This window comes from Strix uralensis, chromosome 1, assembly GCF_047716275.1.
Source record: "Strix uralensis isolate ZFMK-TIS-50842 chromosome 1, bStrUra1, whole genome shotgun sequence".
Lineage (NCBI taxonomy): Eukaryota > Metazoa > Chordata > Aves > Strigiformes > Strigidae > Strix > Strix uralensis.
Window position 1 is genome coordinate 157,351,256 of NC_133972.1, and position 18,039 is coordinate 157,369,294.

General features: G+C 35.1%; 1 protein-coding gene across 2 annotated transcripts in view; it reads right to left on the minus strand.

Moving 5' to 3' along the window:
• Positions 1–18,039, minus strand: part of CSMD3 (CUB and Sushi multiple domains 3) — a 759,152-nt gene that overhangs the window by 379,201 nt on the left and 361,912 nt on the right. For both annotated transcript variants that reach the window (XM_074886756.1, XM_074886745.1), the window contains one exon: positions 14,508–14,620. In XM_074886756.1, the coding sequence (XP_074742857.1) occupies positions 14,508–14,620 (113 nt within the window). The remainder of the gene's footprint in view (positions 1–14,507; positions 14,621–18,039) is intronic.

An 18,039-nucleotide genomic window follows, 5' to 3' on the forward strand; every position in this document is an offset into this window, starting at 1 on the left:
TTCATTCATTCCTATCAGGTATTTATACACATGGATAAGATCTCCCTATGCCTTCTGCTCTCCTGCCTGAACAGCTCCAGTGATCTCATCCTCTTCTCATATGAAAGCTGCTCCAGCCCTTTAATCATCTTTGTGACACTGTGACTTGCTTCAGTTAAGTCCATACATTTCTTGTACTGGGCAGCCTAGAGTTGGACACAGTACTCCAGATGCAAGTAACAGCAAGTTACAGAATTCCTTACTACGGCAGATGTAAGAGTTCAGAAACCATGTAATATTCCACTAGATTTGGATGGGAGGAGAAAGCTTCAACTGCTTCTGTATACATAAGTAAATAGAGATATATTATTCATATGGGTATACTTCAATAACTATTTTCATCAGATGATAATGGGTTTTTTGCTTATTTTTATTGTTAGAAAAAGTAGTAATTAATTAATTTGTTCTCTAACTCTCGTAAGTGGCCTGTATATTTCAAGGATGTGTCATAATTAACATGAAAATGCTTTTAAAAATTATTCTGTCAGGTAAAGTCAAATTCTATCTTTATCATTGTCTCAGTCTATTAATGTCAGTTTCTAAATCCACAAGTGTAGAAGCTTGCACTTGAACTTTAGAGATTTGAGAAAAAAAAAATTAATTCTGAATATTCATTGTATTTTTATAGTGAATGGGACCAAAGATTGCAACAAAAGCATCAAATTCCACAGCACATTTTCTGGAAAATCATTAAGTTCAACTAGTCATATCAACTTGTAGCTTCCTAGAGTTTCTTTGCCACCCACTTTCTCAGGTGGTATTCAATCAGATTTCATAAATGTTCCTGAAGCTAAAAGGAATTTTAGATCATCTACTCTCATATTCTGTTACTCCATCTTACCAGAAGTTCACTCTTTAAAAGATCTGCAAGAGTTTGATATGCAAAATATTTTAACCTAGAGGGCGGGAAAGGGAAGGGGCAGGGGCAGGGGCAGGGAAGAGTGCCCCTGAAAACAGATTTTTTCACATAAATGGAAGGACTTTTCTACAATATCTGGAGAATCTGTTAATTGTAAATAAGAGATGATATGACCAGATATTAAAACACAGAAAATGAAATAAAACAAATCTGGCAGGTATTTTGAGTTGTTGCTTAGAGAAAATATAGGAAAGACTGAGTGGTTGGACAACTTAGCACCACCTTGGAGCACTGGCCAGTCCATGTAGTATTTTGTTTTCCGTTAAAATTAGATTTTTTTGTGTTTTGCACATGCTGCAAATGTTTAAATAAATTTTTAAAATAAAAGCTAAAGCCGAAGGCAGATGCCATCCTCTCCCCATCCATACACGATAGAAAAAAAGAAGTAATATACCTCAGGGGAAACATTCCTTTCCATCAGCATCAACTGACCAGATGAAAGGTACACACAATAACCGTCTTGACTGTTCAAGAGCTGTACCTGAATCAATTTAGAATCGCTTCTCAATTCCAAGAATATATATAAAACAGGAAAAAGCTTAGATTTAGAATTCAAGAAGAGAACATGATGGTCTATTTTTTGATGTGACAACACACAGACAAAGGCACCCTCTCTCATAATATTAGAGACTGGATTTTTCCATTTTAAGGATTTCAAACTAATGTTACACATATCACAAATACATTAATAACAAATTTGTGGCATCATGGGGATCTTCAATTTGTCATTCTGACACTTTTCATATATCATGAAATATTTTGTTCATAGAAATACATCATGCAGGAATGAAAGAGAGGGAAAGAAACAAAAAGAACCCACAACTTTCTGGCAGTCTTTCTAGGAGAAAATACAATGGCTAATTCAAAAGTATAAGCCATTAAACATAACATGATTATGGATTTTAACTGAAGGATACAAGTTTTTATTTGCATTCCGTGTGCATCCTTAATAGGTGTACTCAACCCCATGTACTCAGTGCTTTATTTCATACGTATAATTTCTGTAAGAATATGACAGCATAGTAAGCAAAAAATCTTATTTTAGATAGAATGATGAAAAGGAATGTTTACTATATATTTCAGATATCCAACATGAATTATAAGCATATATAAGCCTAAAGACATGTTGTAAGCTAAAAATTAAAACTTTCTATACTAAAGATTTTCTATAAAAGTAAAAAAAAGGCACACCAAGACAGAAATTCACATAATGTTCTCTGTGCCGTAGAAACTAGCTTTTAATAAACTGTTGCTTCAACATCAGCAAAATATGACAAAAATTCAATCACACTGTAAAGTTGGCAATAACACCAATTTAAACGAAAGTACAGACTCAACAGTCCATAAAATAATGAGCTTAATGCAAAGGAATTTAATGTTTAATGCACTATCTGTGCACCATCTTTGGAAGTAAGCAACATCATATAGTGAGCTGCTATACTACTTTTGGCTAGGATAGAGTTAATTTTCTTCACAGAGGCTCTTTGGTTCTATGCTTTGTATTTGTGATGAAAATAATACTGACAACACACTGATGTTTTACCTATTGCTGAGCAGCGCTTACACAGTGTCAAGGCCTTTTCCGCTTCTTACACTGCCCCATCAGCGAGCAAGTTGGGGATGCACAAAAAATTGGGAGGGTACACAGTTGGAACAGCTGACCCCAACTGACCAAAGGGATACCCCATATCATATGAAGTCATTCTTAGCAATAAAACTGAGGGGAAAAGGAGGGAGACGGGGACTTCCAGAACTATGGAGTTTGTCTTCCCAGGTAACCATTACATGTGATGGAGCCCTGCTTTCTGGGAAATGGCTAAACATCTGCCAGCTGATGGGAATTAATGAAGGAATTCCTTATTTTTCTTTGCTTTCACATGCAGCTTTTGCTTTACCTATTAAACGGTCTTTGTCTCAGTCCATGAGCTTTGTCACTTTTATGCTTTTGATTCTCTCCCATCTCCTGCTGTGGGGGGTATGAGCACGTGGTTGTGTGGGGCTTAGCTCCCTGCTGGGGTTAACCCACAACAGCTGGGCAAATCTAAAACTTTATAGCTCAAAGGCATTTTCTCTGTAAATACATTACAGAAAATGCCAGCTAACAGCAAACTGAAACAAAAAAACATCAATAAATTTAAGACACAGTCCACTCTAATACATTATAATTAATTAATAAAGGTTTCTCAGAACATGAAAACACATGATGAAAAGGCAGTGTCAATGTAGTTGTTTTCTAGCATAATAGCACTTACAGAAATTAATTATTAACTTGGGGAAAAAGAAAAACAAAATTCTCATGGCATAATACTTGGCAATATGGAAAACTCAGAAGTCCAAATGAGAAGTGCAAAACCTCAACTGGCTATGCTGATTCTTCTGAGTGTTTTAGCTGGAAATATTTTGAAAACCCTCCATACATACACACATTTTAAACTTAAGTTCTGACTATATTTTAAGAATAATATCTACCTGCTTGTAGCTATCCTACATACTGAAGTACACAAAACCAAACAAGTAGCTTCACTTTTTATCCATCCAAGTAAAATAAATTTATAGCCCCCTGTTCCATAAAATGCCAATGGCTAAAGAAATTTAGCAATAACTATGCCATGATGCTACTTCAGCAGACAAACATGTGGAAATCATGCTTCTGTCACCCATTCACAGGCTGCTGTAGCAGAAAATGTATCTTAATTGATGCACGTTTTGAAAGAAGACATCGCCAGAGGCTGCCACACACAGTCCTTCACCACTTCAAGAAAGTTGGCGCAATGCAGCCACGAGGGGGATGCCCATCAACTTAAATTCAGGTGTGGTAAAAGGAGACTAATCAGGCATACTAAATTCTCACTGTTGTAACATACATGGAAAAAAAGTCAGGTTTGATCTAAAAGATCATGATTATTTGGTGGAGAATACAAAAAATATGTATTGTAAATACTGAGGCAATTCAGAGATAAAAATATTAAATAAGGACACAGAAATATATATTCATGGAACTTTTTAGAGTTCTTCAGCTCAAGGTATTCTAACTGCTATTCTATCATGTTGGGGTTTCAAATTCTACCCTTTGCCCAGGAGGATCTTTCCAACAGCATTAATTGCTTTAATATCTGTATGTGGGTTCTTCATAGAATCATAGAATGGTTTGAGTTGGAAGGGACCTTAAAGCTCAGCTAGTTCCAACCCCTCTGCCATGGGCAGGGACACCTTCCACTAGACCAGGTTGCTCAAAGCCCCGTCCAACCTGGCCTTGAACACTGCCAGGGAGGGGGCAGCCACAACTTCTCTGGGCAACCTGTTCCAGTGTCTCACTACCCTCACACAGTGAACAATTTCTTCCTTATATCTAATCTAAATCTACCCTCTTTCAGTTTAAAACCGTTACCCCTCACCCTATCACTACACTCCCTGATAAAGAGTCCTCCCCATCTTTCCTGTAGCCCCCCCTGAAGTACTGGAAGGCTGCTATAAGTTCTCCCTGGAGCCTTCTCTCCTCCAGGCTGAACAACCCCCAGTCTCTCAGCCTGTTCTCATAAGGGAGGTGCTTCAGGCCCTGATCATTTTCATGACCCTCCTCTAGACCTGCTCAAGCAAGTCCATGTCTTTCTTGGTTTTAGTTACAGAGATAAGGTTTAGAAATGTTCATAAGAAAATTTTCACTTAACTCCCACAAATAAGCAAGCACTTTTGGGTATATTTTTTACCCCCAAAACAGAGGTAAATAATTAGTCTCTTGTAACATATATTTACATAAGTCAATAGAACCAAATATATACTCAAATGCTGAGGAGGATGAGTTAGACTAACAGCCATTTAGCCCAGTGTCCTGGTTCAAGCAGTAGCTACTGCTTAAGGGCGTAGCAAAAGATGACCTTTCCTCATGTAATGTATTCATATTGCTCAGCAGACTAATGTCAGAGCAGAAAAATCCTTCCACTCTTTTTTATAGATAATACTATCACAAAAGATTTGATTAGTAAATGATTTGAATTAAACATTATAAAGCAGAAATGACGACATAGAGTTTTATTGAATAAAATTAAAAAGTCCTGGCAGTCTGATCAGCTGACATGAGGGGAGCTGTAGACAAAGGACCATAGATAGTGTGTTGTGGAAATAATTACCTTCCTTTTAACCAAACAAAACAATTAAGCAGAAATATGAATTTTAAATTAAGTTTTGTTGAAGACAATTAACCTTGTTTTATAAATTAACTTGGAGAACATAGTATTAAACAATATTAACATGCTGAGAAATCAGAATTAAAATCAATAATCAAAAAGAAGTATTAAGCACCAGTAAATAAGTATTTTGGGGAAATAGAGCAGTGAAATAGAGGTAAAATGCACAATTTCATTTTCTAAGAACATGCTTTTAGACTAAAGATCTATTTTCACCTATTTAGTAAAGTTTACAGAAACATGAAAGTTTCTCAATAATGCTCCTTCCAGAAATTATTTTAAAAACAACAAAAAAAGCCCCACTCAAATCATTCTTTATGCAACAGCTTTTTGAGGCACAGTTTATTATTAGTTCTCATATGACCCAAGACCAGTATATTTATATTGAAAGATTACAGAGTTACAAGCAATACTGGCAATAATTTACTGAAAAGCTAAATTCCAGTAGCTGCATAAAATTTTATAATTTTTTAACCCCTTACTATATGAAATTTTTAAGACCTTCCTACATAGCCTTTTAAGTACTCAGAAATACTATTTAAGAAGCTATGAAAGATAAAATCTGATGCAACATTAAACTATATTTCTCTCTATAAAACATATGAAATAAGTATATTGTTTTGAACATTTATAAATTACAAATTATGTAGTAACATTTTATTTTTTCTTAGTTTATATATGTGTGTGTTTAAATGCACACGTACACAGTCAAAATGCAGTCTTGTCTAAGAGTAGATAACGGGTGGGTAGAACTGTATTAGTCTTTTTATTCAGACTGAAATGCAAAACATATTTTGAGACAGATAGAAAATTTCTTATCTCAGCAGAACAACAAACAAACTTTTCTAATAATAAAGATGAACTATGAGAGACTGAGATGTCACAAGACCTACCGGAACAAATTGGTAATTAAAAGAAAAAAAAAACAAAAAACAAAAAACAAACACCCCTAAAAACCACAAAACCTATCCTGATGGTATCCATCAAGGTTTTGAAAGAACTTGGTTTCTAGCAACAACACATGCTCATTTGTAATCCTTCCCCCCAACAAGCAAAAAAACCTACCGACAACTAATAATTTAAAAAAGTAGGTACACCATCAGAAAGATCATAATTTTCTTCTTTGCCTAACTGTCTCTGTGGGTGCTGTAAAGCAATAGCCGAAAACCTAAGTAATTTTTTGGACCTATGGTCACAGGAAAAGAGCTTGGGTTGAGGTCTCCTTAGACATATGACTCGAAGTGAGGGTAGAAATGCTTAAGGAATCTCTGACTTCTTCATTAAGTACAGTAGGACAGAGGGGCAAATACAACGTATACTTTCAGAAAGAGTTCCAAGGGGCATCTGAAAAATACAAAGATGTATACCTGAGATGTAACAAGACTGTAAAAATTATAATCATGAACAGATTCAGCTGACTCATGGATAAAAATAACATCCACAAAGCAGCATGGCTTTTCTAAAGGAAAGTCCTGTATTACAATTCTACCAATGCTTTCCAGAGAGATTAGCTGGCACAGAGATGAGAGAAACCCAGTTTATGTAGACTATTTGCACTTCCAAAGGGCATTTGAGGAAGTGCAAGTGGAAGGTTCTTACAGTGACTACAATATCTGTAATAAAAAGACCAGCTTTTGATGGATGTTTGTTTAAAATATAGTTAAGTGATGGTAAAAGTAAATGGTCAGTTCTTCCAGAGGAGAGAAGTCACTAATGGATTTCTTTAGTATCTAAACGGTTTGACAATATGCTTGTAGATATGCTGCAAAACAAGGCAAGCAGTGATGACAAAGCTTGATGATGATACTAGCTTACACAGAGCAGCAATGAGGACAACCATCTGTAAAGATATAAAGAAAGGTCCTGCAAAACGGAGTAAGCAGTAAAACAGTAGATTAAATATACTGTATTTTCTACAAAAAGAATGAAAAGACATCAGATAAAACTAGTAAAAATGCAGTGAACAGAAGGAAATACTTCACTGGAATGTACTTTCCATAAAATATTCAGAATACTAAAAGTGTGTAAAGGCTTAAGAGGAAAAATAGACAAAGTCATGGATGAAAAAAAATCTATCAAGAGATATTTACTATAAATAGACTGGATTTAGAAAGTCTCTGTGCCACAAAGTGCTGGAGTGTAGGAAAACATTCTGAAGAAGTATCACTATACTGTTTCTTGCTCTCTTTTCCTTATATGATATTCAGCTAAATGGATCTTTATTATGACTTTGTACAGCTGTTCTCATATTCTTATAATCTAGGGATTGCAAACAGGAACTCTTATACTTTATGTCTTATACATTTTTTTAGATAAAAAGATTAATAAAACATTTGGATAATACTGACAGAGTAGGGTCAGAAAGAGCTTGCAGTGATTTGTGGCCGACAAAGCAGGAAGAACAAAGAGAGTAAAATACAGCACCAATTTTCATCTTGGCAGTACATTAACAAGGAAGATGCCCCAGATTTTTGCAGTGGATGCCCTTTTGCTTAATATGTTCAAGAGAGATCTGAAATAGGAATGAGCTTGAATTACAAAACTTATCAATAACACACTTCCAGCAGAAATAGAATCAATACACAGAAAGTTGAGCTGTATTCGTAAATTACCTATTGCTTAGTAGGGCTGCACAAAAAGAAGTGTTAATTTTCTTTTTATATAAACACAAAGCAGTATTTCAGAATTTGAACTAAACATGAGACTTACAAGGTTTGAAATGATTGATTTGAAAGCATTGATTTAGCACAGGGGTTTTTGCCATTAATGTGAATCTCCGCTTGTCATTCTTTCTGCAAAATAAAGTTAGGATGCACAAAGAATAGAATTGAGGGTATTAGAATCCAATTTAATAAACCACTAGCATGTTCCCGTCTAGCTACTGCACCACAAACACACACAAACAAAACAAACATTTGATGAGAAACACAGAGAAGAGTGGGTACAAAGGCAACAGAAACCATCAGAACAGTGAAAATACCACAAGAGAATATAAACTGAAAACTGTAAGACTGAACAGTTCAGAAAGGAGAAGTGTGACAGAGATTTAATTCCTGATTTTGGCACACAGTAAGTACAAAAGCTTCACTTCCCCCTTCCTCACAAAAGAAGGATTAGGTAGTGTTTAACAAACAAACAAAAAGGATCCTGTCTTGTGAAACCCCAAATTACACAACAAAACTGTCCACTATCTCACTTAGTTCAGTCATTTATGTCATTTAAAAATTAGCCTATAATATGAACACAAGAATTGAAGCTATATTTTTCTTAGTAAAATGGACATGAAGATATATATGTTTCATATATGAAGATATATTTCATAGATAAGCTACTTTCACAACTTGTTGAGATAAGACTTTCTTGAAGCCCATGTTACAGAAAATGTATCTTACCTTGCACATACTTCCAAAATGCATGTTTTCAGACATAGTTAGAGGATGATCACTGGATTAAACTAGCTACCTAATTCAGATCATTGAGTGTTCTGACACCAACAGAAAAGCAAGTGCCATTGAGCAGTTAGTCGTGGAAAAACATCTCTGTGCCATCTGTGACAAAAACTTCAGATGTGTCTGAAACTCAGTGTGTACTTCTAGGAAAACAGGATGAAATGCAGATCACAAACTCCAGAAGGCTACCCAGGCTGCAATAGTACCCCAAGAACTCAGGAACAAGTCACACTGGTTGAAGCAAGATGAAAGTTATGCTTTAAGCAAAAAGAAATCTTTTCAAATACTGGGTGTCACAGTGTAAATCCCATATCCTAAAATCAGATCATTGATGCGGGAAATTGATTGAGCTACTTTGCTTCAAATTCACTTTTTACCTACACTCCTGTCTACTTTGCATCTTATACAAGCCTCTTTAAAAACTTATCATAACACTCCAGTCAAAGTGACCTTCTTCAACTTTATTATCTTGTGCAATTACAATTAGACTATGTCTGATGTATTATTATAGTTACCAACAAATCACACAGATTTTGTCCTGATAGGAGGCAGAGCTATCAGGAGAACCTACTGATTTAAGAGGTTTTATTAGTGTGTAGCCAGTTATTTGGAGAAAAATAAAACAGACACACCAAAAGAAAAAAAAATCCCTCAGATCTGGCCACTGCTCAGAAACTGAAAGAGGGTAGATTTAGATTAGATATAAGGAAGAAATTCTTCACTGTGAGGGTGGTGAGACACTGTGGGAACATGTTGCCCAGAGAAGTTGTTTATGTCCCTCCCTGGCAGTGTTCAAGGCCAGGTTGGACGGGGCTTTGAGCAACCTGATCTAGTGGAAGGTGTCCTTGCCCATGGCATAGGGGTTGGAACTAGATGATCTTTAAGGTCCCTTCCAACCCAAACCATTCTATGATTCGATGATATTGGGACTTGACAGAACTAGACTGCTGTGAGAATAGTTTTCTCTGTGTCAGAGGACTCAAATCTGACATAAACAGAAGTTCAGTTTGCCCATACTATGCTAATACAGGATGGTTTTGCACTATGTGTTTACACTACTGATTTCATTCCTTAAAATATTTTTTCTTATGAATTTACACCATCACTATTTACTTTATCCTTTAATTCCACAAATTTTGTGATATAAAGTTTATTTTGAGAAAGTGCATAAGGCATATTTTTTACTTAATTTATTCTTTCACATATCTCCAAATTTACAAAAGGAAGCTATTGCATGTGAAAGTTATTGTAGTTAGAGTTCTCGTGTAATTTTCAAAGAAATATAATATTCCATTGCTAGATTCTCAATCATTTTTTGTGAAATTAAATAAAGACACAAGTCTTCAAAATCTTATGATCTTAGAAAAATGGATTTCTAGTCTTTGAAGGTTATGCCAAAGTTTTATTAGTTTGTCTTGTATTTTGTGCAGCTGTTTTTTTCCTCAATTATAGATGAAGACTATTCAGTTCCAGTATTTAAATATGTTGGAGAATGTTTCTCCACTATTGTTTAGATAGACACTTCTTTCCTATTCACCATGGATTTGGGAATAGAAGTGCTGCTGTGACAATAGGGCACCATTTCCTGAAATACTGAATGATGCAAAGTATTCATTGAACTTGTCATTAGTAACAACTATTAATTTGTAGTTTTCTTTATAGCACGGATGTGGGAAGCCTAAAAAGAATCCATTATTTATTTGTTTTATTTGGTAATTATATGAGCACCACAGTCTGGTCTCATATCTAAAGGAAGGACTATGGTTTTCAAATAATTACCAAAATTATGACTTGGAAATAATTCACTTAAAATTTCAGATAAATAAATATTCCATGTTTTCACATAAAAAAAAATCTACACATATGTTTGAAGCATGAAAACAGCTTACACAATAGTGAGATAACAGGTAAAATATATCCCTAGTGAGATAGTGTTTGTATTTCTGTCCTGTCCATTCCTGATATTTATTATTCTACCTTCTTAAGTAGTTTTATTTTATGGGATACTGGAAAGGGAATTTCAAAACAACAACAACAACAAAATCTTATTTACTTTAAAATACTCTCTCCAATGTTTAAATCTCTATTTTATATTTAAATAATTATAATGTGATCCAGCTATTAAAACCATAAAATAACTCCATATGCAAGATCTTAATCTAGAAGATGACAAAGATTTTTATTATTTCACAGAGACTCATAAGATTGTCTTAAATGTCAGATACATAGAAGAGAATAAACTGTTAGCTCCTGTAATAACACAAGTGTAAAAGAATTCTTCAGATGAAAACGTACTAATACACAGGTATTTAAAAATTCATTTGTCTGTTTCTATCATTACAAATGATATGACATATTCAATCCTATCCCAGTCAAAAAGGAAGTGACCTTCTATTTCTCACTTGGAGCAAGTATACCATTTTGGAGGACAATGGGTAAAGGGCACTCGGTAATGACATCCCACAACCTTCCGTTCCTCCTGTCATATTCCATGTAGGACTCGGAACAATCTATATTCTTAAAAACGCCTGCCAGACTCAGACCTAAATGTCAACTAGATTGAAGAATGTCTTTATGAATTTTGATGTGATGAGGCACACATCTCCACTAGCTCTGTATTTAGTTGAGTCTCAGGATGCACAGAAGCAAATATTTAGTCATCAAAATATTTTAGTGGGAAATTATTTTAGCTATTAGCAAGTACTGTTATTGAGTACATTATCAAGTGATTAACTCCAACATAAGCAAGTCTGTAAAGTGAAAAAAATAGAAGATACCATGTCCATACTATTTATAAGAATTTCATTGTGTCTTAGTAGTTTTACTTTGGATAAGCTTTATCAGGTCCTGATAAATGTGCATTAGAAGCTGGAGCACATGAAGAATGATATTCCCAATGCTATTCAAGTGCATTTTATGAATTACCTCAAAGGAATGTAATTTGTGCCTTTCAGGATTGCTCTGTGATGAAAACTAAAGCAAGGGGAGTGGGAATGATCAGAAAAAGATTTAGTTCAAAAATCACACTGCTGGATCTAATCTAAAATGCTAATGTAGTTGCACCTTTTATGTAAGCAGAAAGTTACAAGATCTAAATATATAATATATATAAATAGATACAGTATCGGCTATAGTTAGATGTCTAAGTGGGTACTGGAAATTGTTAGGTGGAAGGGGACAAGTTATAGGAATAGAATTTGGTCTAGTCTATTAAAGAGAAATACAAGCAAATTGGGCATACATTCTTAATAATTCATGTAGTCACTTAAACTAAAATGTCCTCTGACCCTGACTCCCAGAAATCACAATTCTTTTAAGTAATTCTGAACATTTGTGAGAGAAAAGTCTTTGCAATTTTTTGATTCTAGTAGAGAAGTCAGTGATATGTCATAGCCCTGAATGCACTGTTCTAACTCAATTACTGCTTACCTCACTGGACTTTCTCTCAACTTCCAATTCATAAATTCCAAAACTTTAACTGCAAAACAGCTGCTTATCTAAAATGCTACCCATTAAGTTGTCTCCTTTCAGAGCCTACCACCATTAACAGAAAGGATTTAAATGCAAAGAAAAAACAACAACAAAAAAAAATACCAACGCCCCAAACCTGCCTCCCCCTCACCCCCCATCCTATTTTATTTACGGGAGTATTGTTTGGTTTCTGGCATCTCTAATGAAAACACCCTCTCAGAAATCAAACAAAAGGCAACTGATATAAAAAATTTATCCCATACTCTAAACTGGGGGGGGGGGGGGGGGGGGGGGAAGCAAAATAGAACAAAAAAACTCCCCACCACACAGTGTCTATCCATTGAATGATTGATCCATTCAAATGCTATTTAGTGAGCTAGTGTAAATACCTGTGTAGGGCAAGAGAAAAACAGAGACTCAGTATCTAGGTGTGCAATCACAAAGTTGATTATATGGAGATGAGATTGTAAATGTTCACCCTTTCTGTACCCTTCTACTTATTCAATTATTTGTATTCTTGCAGAACTATGGCTTCTAAGAATAAATGTAACTCATGAATAAAAGAAGACATAGTGGTACATTGTAAGACACTGGAAAATAATCCTCTACCTTCTGCAAACTAAAATTCTTGCAAGTAAAATTAATTTTACTAGAAAAGAATCCTGTAAATAAAGGAAATGTCTACTTGAGCTGTGCAAAGTATTTCAAGTTCAGACCTGAAAAGCTTCCTTTTCCACTCAGCTATGGTTCAAAGTTTGCTATATCAACAAATTCTTAAACTTAGAATCACAGAATCATTCAGGTTGGAAAAGACCCTTGGGATCATCGAGTCCAACCATCAGCCCTACTCTACAAAGTTCTCCCCTACACCATATCCCCCAACATCTCATCTGAACAACCCTTAAACACATCCAGGGATGGTGACTCCACCACCTCCCTGGGCAGCCTATTCCACTGTCTGACCACTCTTTCTGTGAAGTTTTTTTCCTAATGTCCAGTCTGAACCACCCTTGTTGGAGTTTAAAGCCATTCCCTCTTGTTCTGTCACTAATCGCCTGTGAGAAGAGACCAGCACCAACCTCTCTACAACGGTAGGTGTAGAGAGTGATGAGGTCTCCCCTCAGCCTTCTCTTCCTCAAACTAAACAGTCCCAGCCCCCTCAATCTCTCCTCATAGGATTTGTTCTCCAGGCCCTTCACCAGCTTCGTTGCCCTCCTCTGCACTCGCTCCAGCACCTCGATATCCCTCTCGTATTGAGGTGCCCAAAACTGGACACAATACTCCAGGTGTGGCCTCACCAGTGCAGAGTACAGGGGGACTATCACCTCCCTACTTCTGCTGGTCACACTATTTCTAACTTGTTTATACTGATCATTTCTCCTGCCCCTTTCAACAGCTGTAATGTGGAAATCCTGCATCTTAATAATTACCATACAATGAAGTAGTAAGATCTTTCTATCTTAGTTCACTAGATCTGAATATCAAGAGTGCACAAGCACACTCGTGCCATACCACTATAGAGCTTAATATACAGGAACAGCCAAAAGAAAGTTATGGACAGAAAAAAACAGCAAGTCACATTGTGCAGGTTTACTCCTAATATGGTTATGCACTCCATCTGCCCATCCTCAACAATATAAGCTCCATTTCTAATACACATGGTTGTTGGTTTAACTTTTGTCTTTCCTCTCTTCCCTTTTGATGAATAAACATACTTTCTACTATCTGTTGTTGGTGGTAGCCAGGAAGCATGCAGTTTAAAAATTTCTTGGAAGAAGTACATGCAGCTATGTTAAATCTAGTATAAAAATAATAAATATAACTAATTCTCTCTCTATATATGTATACATATCTACGTTATTCTCAAGTTTTTGGTTGATTTTGCTGTCCATGCTGTGTGAAAACTATGTTCTCCCAGAGGTATCAAATAGCACCAGCTGGCTTAAGTTATTATAGATCCTTCACATTTTAAGACCATAAAGAACAACATTGTTAGGTAAGTTTGTCTTGGCCCCAAACTCATCAGTAATTCAAATTCTTCACTTACAGTGTTTTTTTTCTGTTGTTGCAGGCATGATCAATTTTCAAAAAATGTAGGAAGTATTAATTTCCTTTACACATTTAGCTTTAAATAATTATAGTACTATTTCATTTTAATATTTTGTAACATGAAATAACAGAAAATAAATGTAAAACTATATGCCAAAAATAAACTGCTGTAAGAACATACCAAATAAAAACTGTGCAGTTTCATGTGATATAAGACCTTTAAAGAGAACAATCCTTTTTTTTTTTTTTTTTTTCAACTCAGCTTGCATTTTCTTGTTTTTAAAACTGACAGAACTGGAAATAGAATGCATCCCTTAATATGAAAGAAAAACATTTCATAGTATTGGCTTCATTGTTGGCACACCATTAAATTCACTTCCAATAATGTACTGTTACCTTTGTAGTTAACCTTGAAACCGATTGAGCCCACACTTTCATCCGTTTGAAGGTGTAACCACATCTGATTGCTCATGCTCACAATTAAGTCTGGTACAAAGCTCCCAGTTAACCTATAAATAGAAAAAAAATCTGTAAAGCCAGTAAGTATTAAGTAACTAGATTTTTTTTTCTTTTTGTAAGGAATCTAAATAACTATTAAGTATATATTTTTTTTATTATTTTTTTAAATTCATTGTATTCAGCTCAAACCAAAGTAGTTATCTACTGGCTTGTTAGCCAATACAGCTCTCAGGGTTCCAATAACTGCATATTTGATAGCAGTCTATAAACACAAGCAACAACTGCTTGTGTTGTACTGAAATATTTCATCTCACTTTCAGTTGCTGGTCCAGAAAAACATCCATTGCCCCTAACCCTGAACCTTATTGGATAGTCCTATGGGCATTACTCAGACACATGCAGGCATATCAAATGGCACTAGAAGCCCATAATGAGACACTACATTTATTCTTCAAAAAAAGTATTTCTCTGGTATACAATTACCCACTTTGGAATACATGTATTGCACATGTGAGAGGAAGTTGTTATTCTTAAATAACAATACTATTATGAAGGTCCATGTGTTCCCTGCACTCTCTCACCTCCCCTCATCACCTCTACCACAGCAATGGAAGAATGTGCCTGACAAACTCAATTGACCTTCATTCCTTCACTAACAAAAATACCAGATGTCACAAATCTAAAACCTCCTAATATTATAAGATGATGATTAATTAGAACTAAACTTTTTTTTTTTTTCACTTTTCATATTGTTTGCAAAAATTTGCAAGTCAATGAAATCTTAAATGTTCATTCTGTTTGCTGAATGAAATAGTGTGATAGCAAAAATGAAATGTTGTGAAAGCTACAGTTTTATGATATATTCTACTTTTTTTTGCACAACTTTGTCTCAAATTTAGTAAGAGTTTGTCAGCCAAAACAGAATGGTGGAAAGTACCAAAACATTTTCCATTCTTGTAAAATGGATCACAAGCACAAAACTGTATAAGACTGAAAACTGTTCATTTGTTTTTTTGCCATTCTAACCATTCTTTAAAGCTAGCTGGAACTTCAAACAGAGTATTTTAAATATATTTTGAAACTAATTTTAGTTCTCCCCTCTGGTCCTTTTTAGCTTGTTTCTATATGAATTACGCTGTTGTGGGAGAAATTCATGTCTATTTCCCACATCTGTGTTCACAGATGGAGCTACTACAAAGACTCTTGCCAGAATTGAACAAGTAAATGCCTGGCCAAAATAATGTACTAACTGCTCATTCCGGCACTAAGGGAAAGTGTCGTCAGTGAGATTGGTCTTTGCCAAATTAATAGATTAACAGGATGTTCCTCAGAAACAACACTGATGTGACAGCTAACACAGTTTTGTAATTGTTGCTGGTGACTGACAGTATATTTTGGGAACGTTAAGGTCATTGTGAATATTAATCTCTTTGTTGTGTCAGAGAGAATAATTCCTATTATAAATGGCCATCAAAATTTTTATAATTTATATTTTCTGCAGTCAATTATTAATACATTTTTAAATGCATAGTTTTCAGAAACAATATTTTTCAATTAAATGGGGAAAAATTACCACTTCAAAATGCATTTTTGAAAATAAGAATCAATCAGCAGAACACAGAAATCACTTGTTGCTCTTTTTTAAGTGCTTAAGGATCCCTGTATAATATTTGAGAAGACTTTGGGTTCACGGAGAAATAAGATCCAGAAAAAACAGCCTTATGTGAAGGAAGCTATTTAAGATAATGAAATTCTGCAGTTATGAATTATCCTTTCTTTCCTCCTGGGGTTTATGTGACTTCCTCTACCCTGAATTCATTACCTAGATATCTCGCCTGGAAGTAGATTCTTACACCTTTCCTTTCAAAAGCTGAGCAGTGAACACTGTCAACAGTAGAAATGGAAAGATGTGATTATGATGCCTCCTTTTTTATTAAACATCTTAACAGTTACAACATACAGCAGGCTGTTTCCCACCTCTTCCTCTGGACTCCAGAACTACCCCTCCTACATACTAGTGACATACATTCCCCCTGAGAAAGTACACTGAAGGCTAGGTTAGAGGATATTTAGAAGATTGCAACACTCTCCATCTGCTGAAGATGATCTGGAGATTGGATTCACGTACAGCCAACACAGCAAGCATACTAAAAGAATAAGAATGAATTTCATGCCTTGTGTACTGAATTTTCCAAACACGTTACAGGAATCAGTGCCCAGATGTGTATTACATTAAGAGTCACCTGCAGCAACTGTCAGACCAAGTTGCTTGAAAGCAGACTGCCAAACATCCTGAAAAAGTGTGACTGATGTATGAAGGAGGACCCACCATTTCTTTTCCTTCTTCCCCTCTATCATTTGGTTATAAAACTTAACAAAGTTCCACCTTGCAAAGATCTTAGTTCTGTAGGAAAGCACTAAGAATGTCTTCATATTTGTAATATTGATAAACACACAAAAACTGTATTCCATTCAAATTTAAGTTCACTTAGGTGCTAGGCTCACTAGGCTGGAGCAGTGTGTCATGTTGCTGGATGCACAGAATTATAGGCACCCAGGGAAGCTTAACGGCAAGTACTGAAAGGGCTTTGGAGTTCAGCTACTTCTGTGATTAGCACCAGCAGAGTAGAAATTAAGACTGCAGTTCTCAATTTAGGAAGCATAATTCTATCTAACTGCCACTTAAGTTCAGTTTTTGGTTCTGAACCTTCCTATTTAGCAGTGCCCAGTAAAACTAGTGGATTAAATGCTTGGATAGGTTTCCTGATAAACTTTGATAAATTGAAGATAAATATCTTCACATCATTTACACATAAACCAGACATATTCAAACCAATGTTCTTCAGCAGTTTGCTGGAGGAAAGATAATTGTTTTAAAACTTAAAATAAAAAAATTAGATCATACAATAGCCATTTATTTGCTATGTGTCATATCTCAGACAAAGTCTGCATGGCTTACAGGAGAAAAGATTTGCAAGTTTTTTACAGCACTCAATTACATTCCATCTTCCATGTAATTTTTTAATAGATTTTGATCCTAATAACTTTGATGCTGATACTCTGATCACAGAATAATCGGAGATCATTCTACTGGTAAACAAAAATAATATGTGTGGCTGATTATACAATATTACTAAATGTTAAAACCCTATAAATTAATTGAGGGATTTTTTTCTTTTTCAGGATCTCCACAGTAGTCATTCTTTAAAATTATTTACCTAGTTACAGAACAGATTCTCTTATAATTTGCTAACACTTGACAATTATCATTTATTCTTTTATTAAAGAAAATTATTCAGAATTCCTTTATATTCATGACAAGTTTAATCCTGTAATTTCATCATTTCTCCCCCCACATAAGTCTCATTGTCAGACATGCTTTTATAAAATACTAACAACTTTAATGAAATAAAATCTGGACAGAGTGCTTTATTACTTAAAATTTTAATTATGATTTTACTGTGCCTCA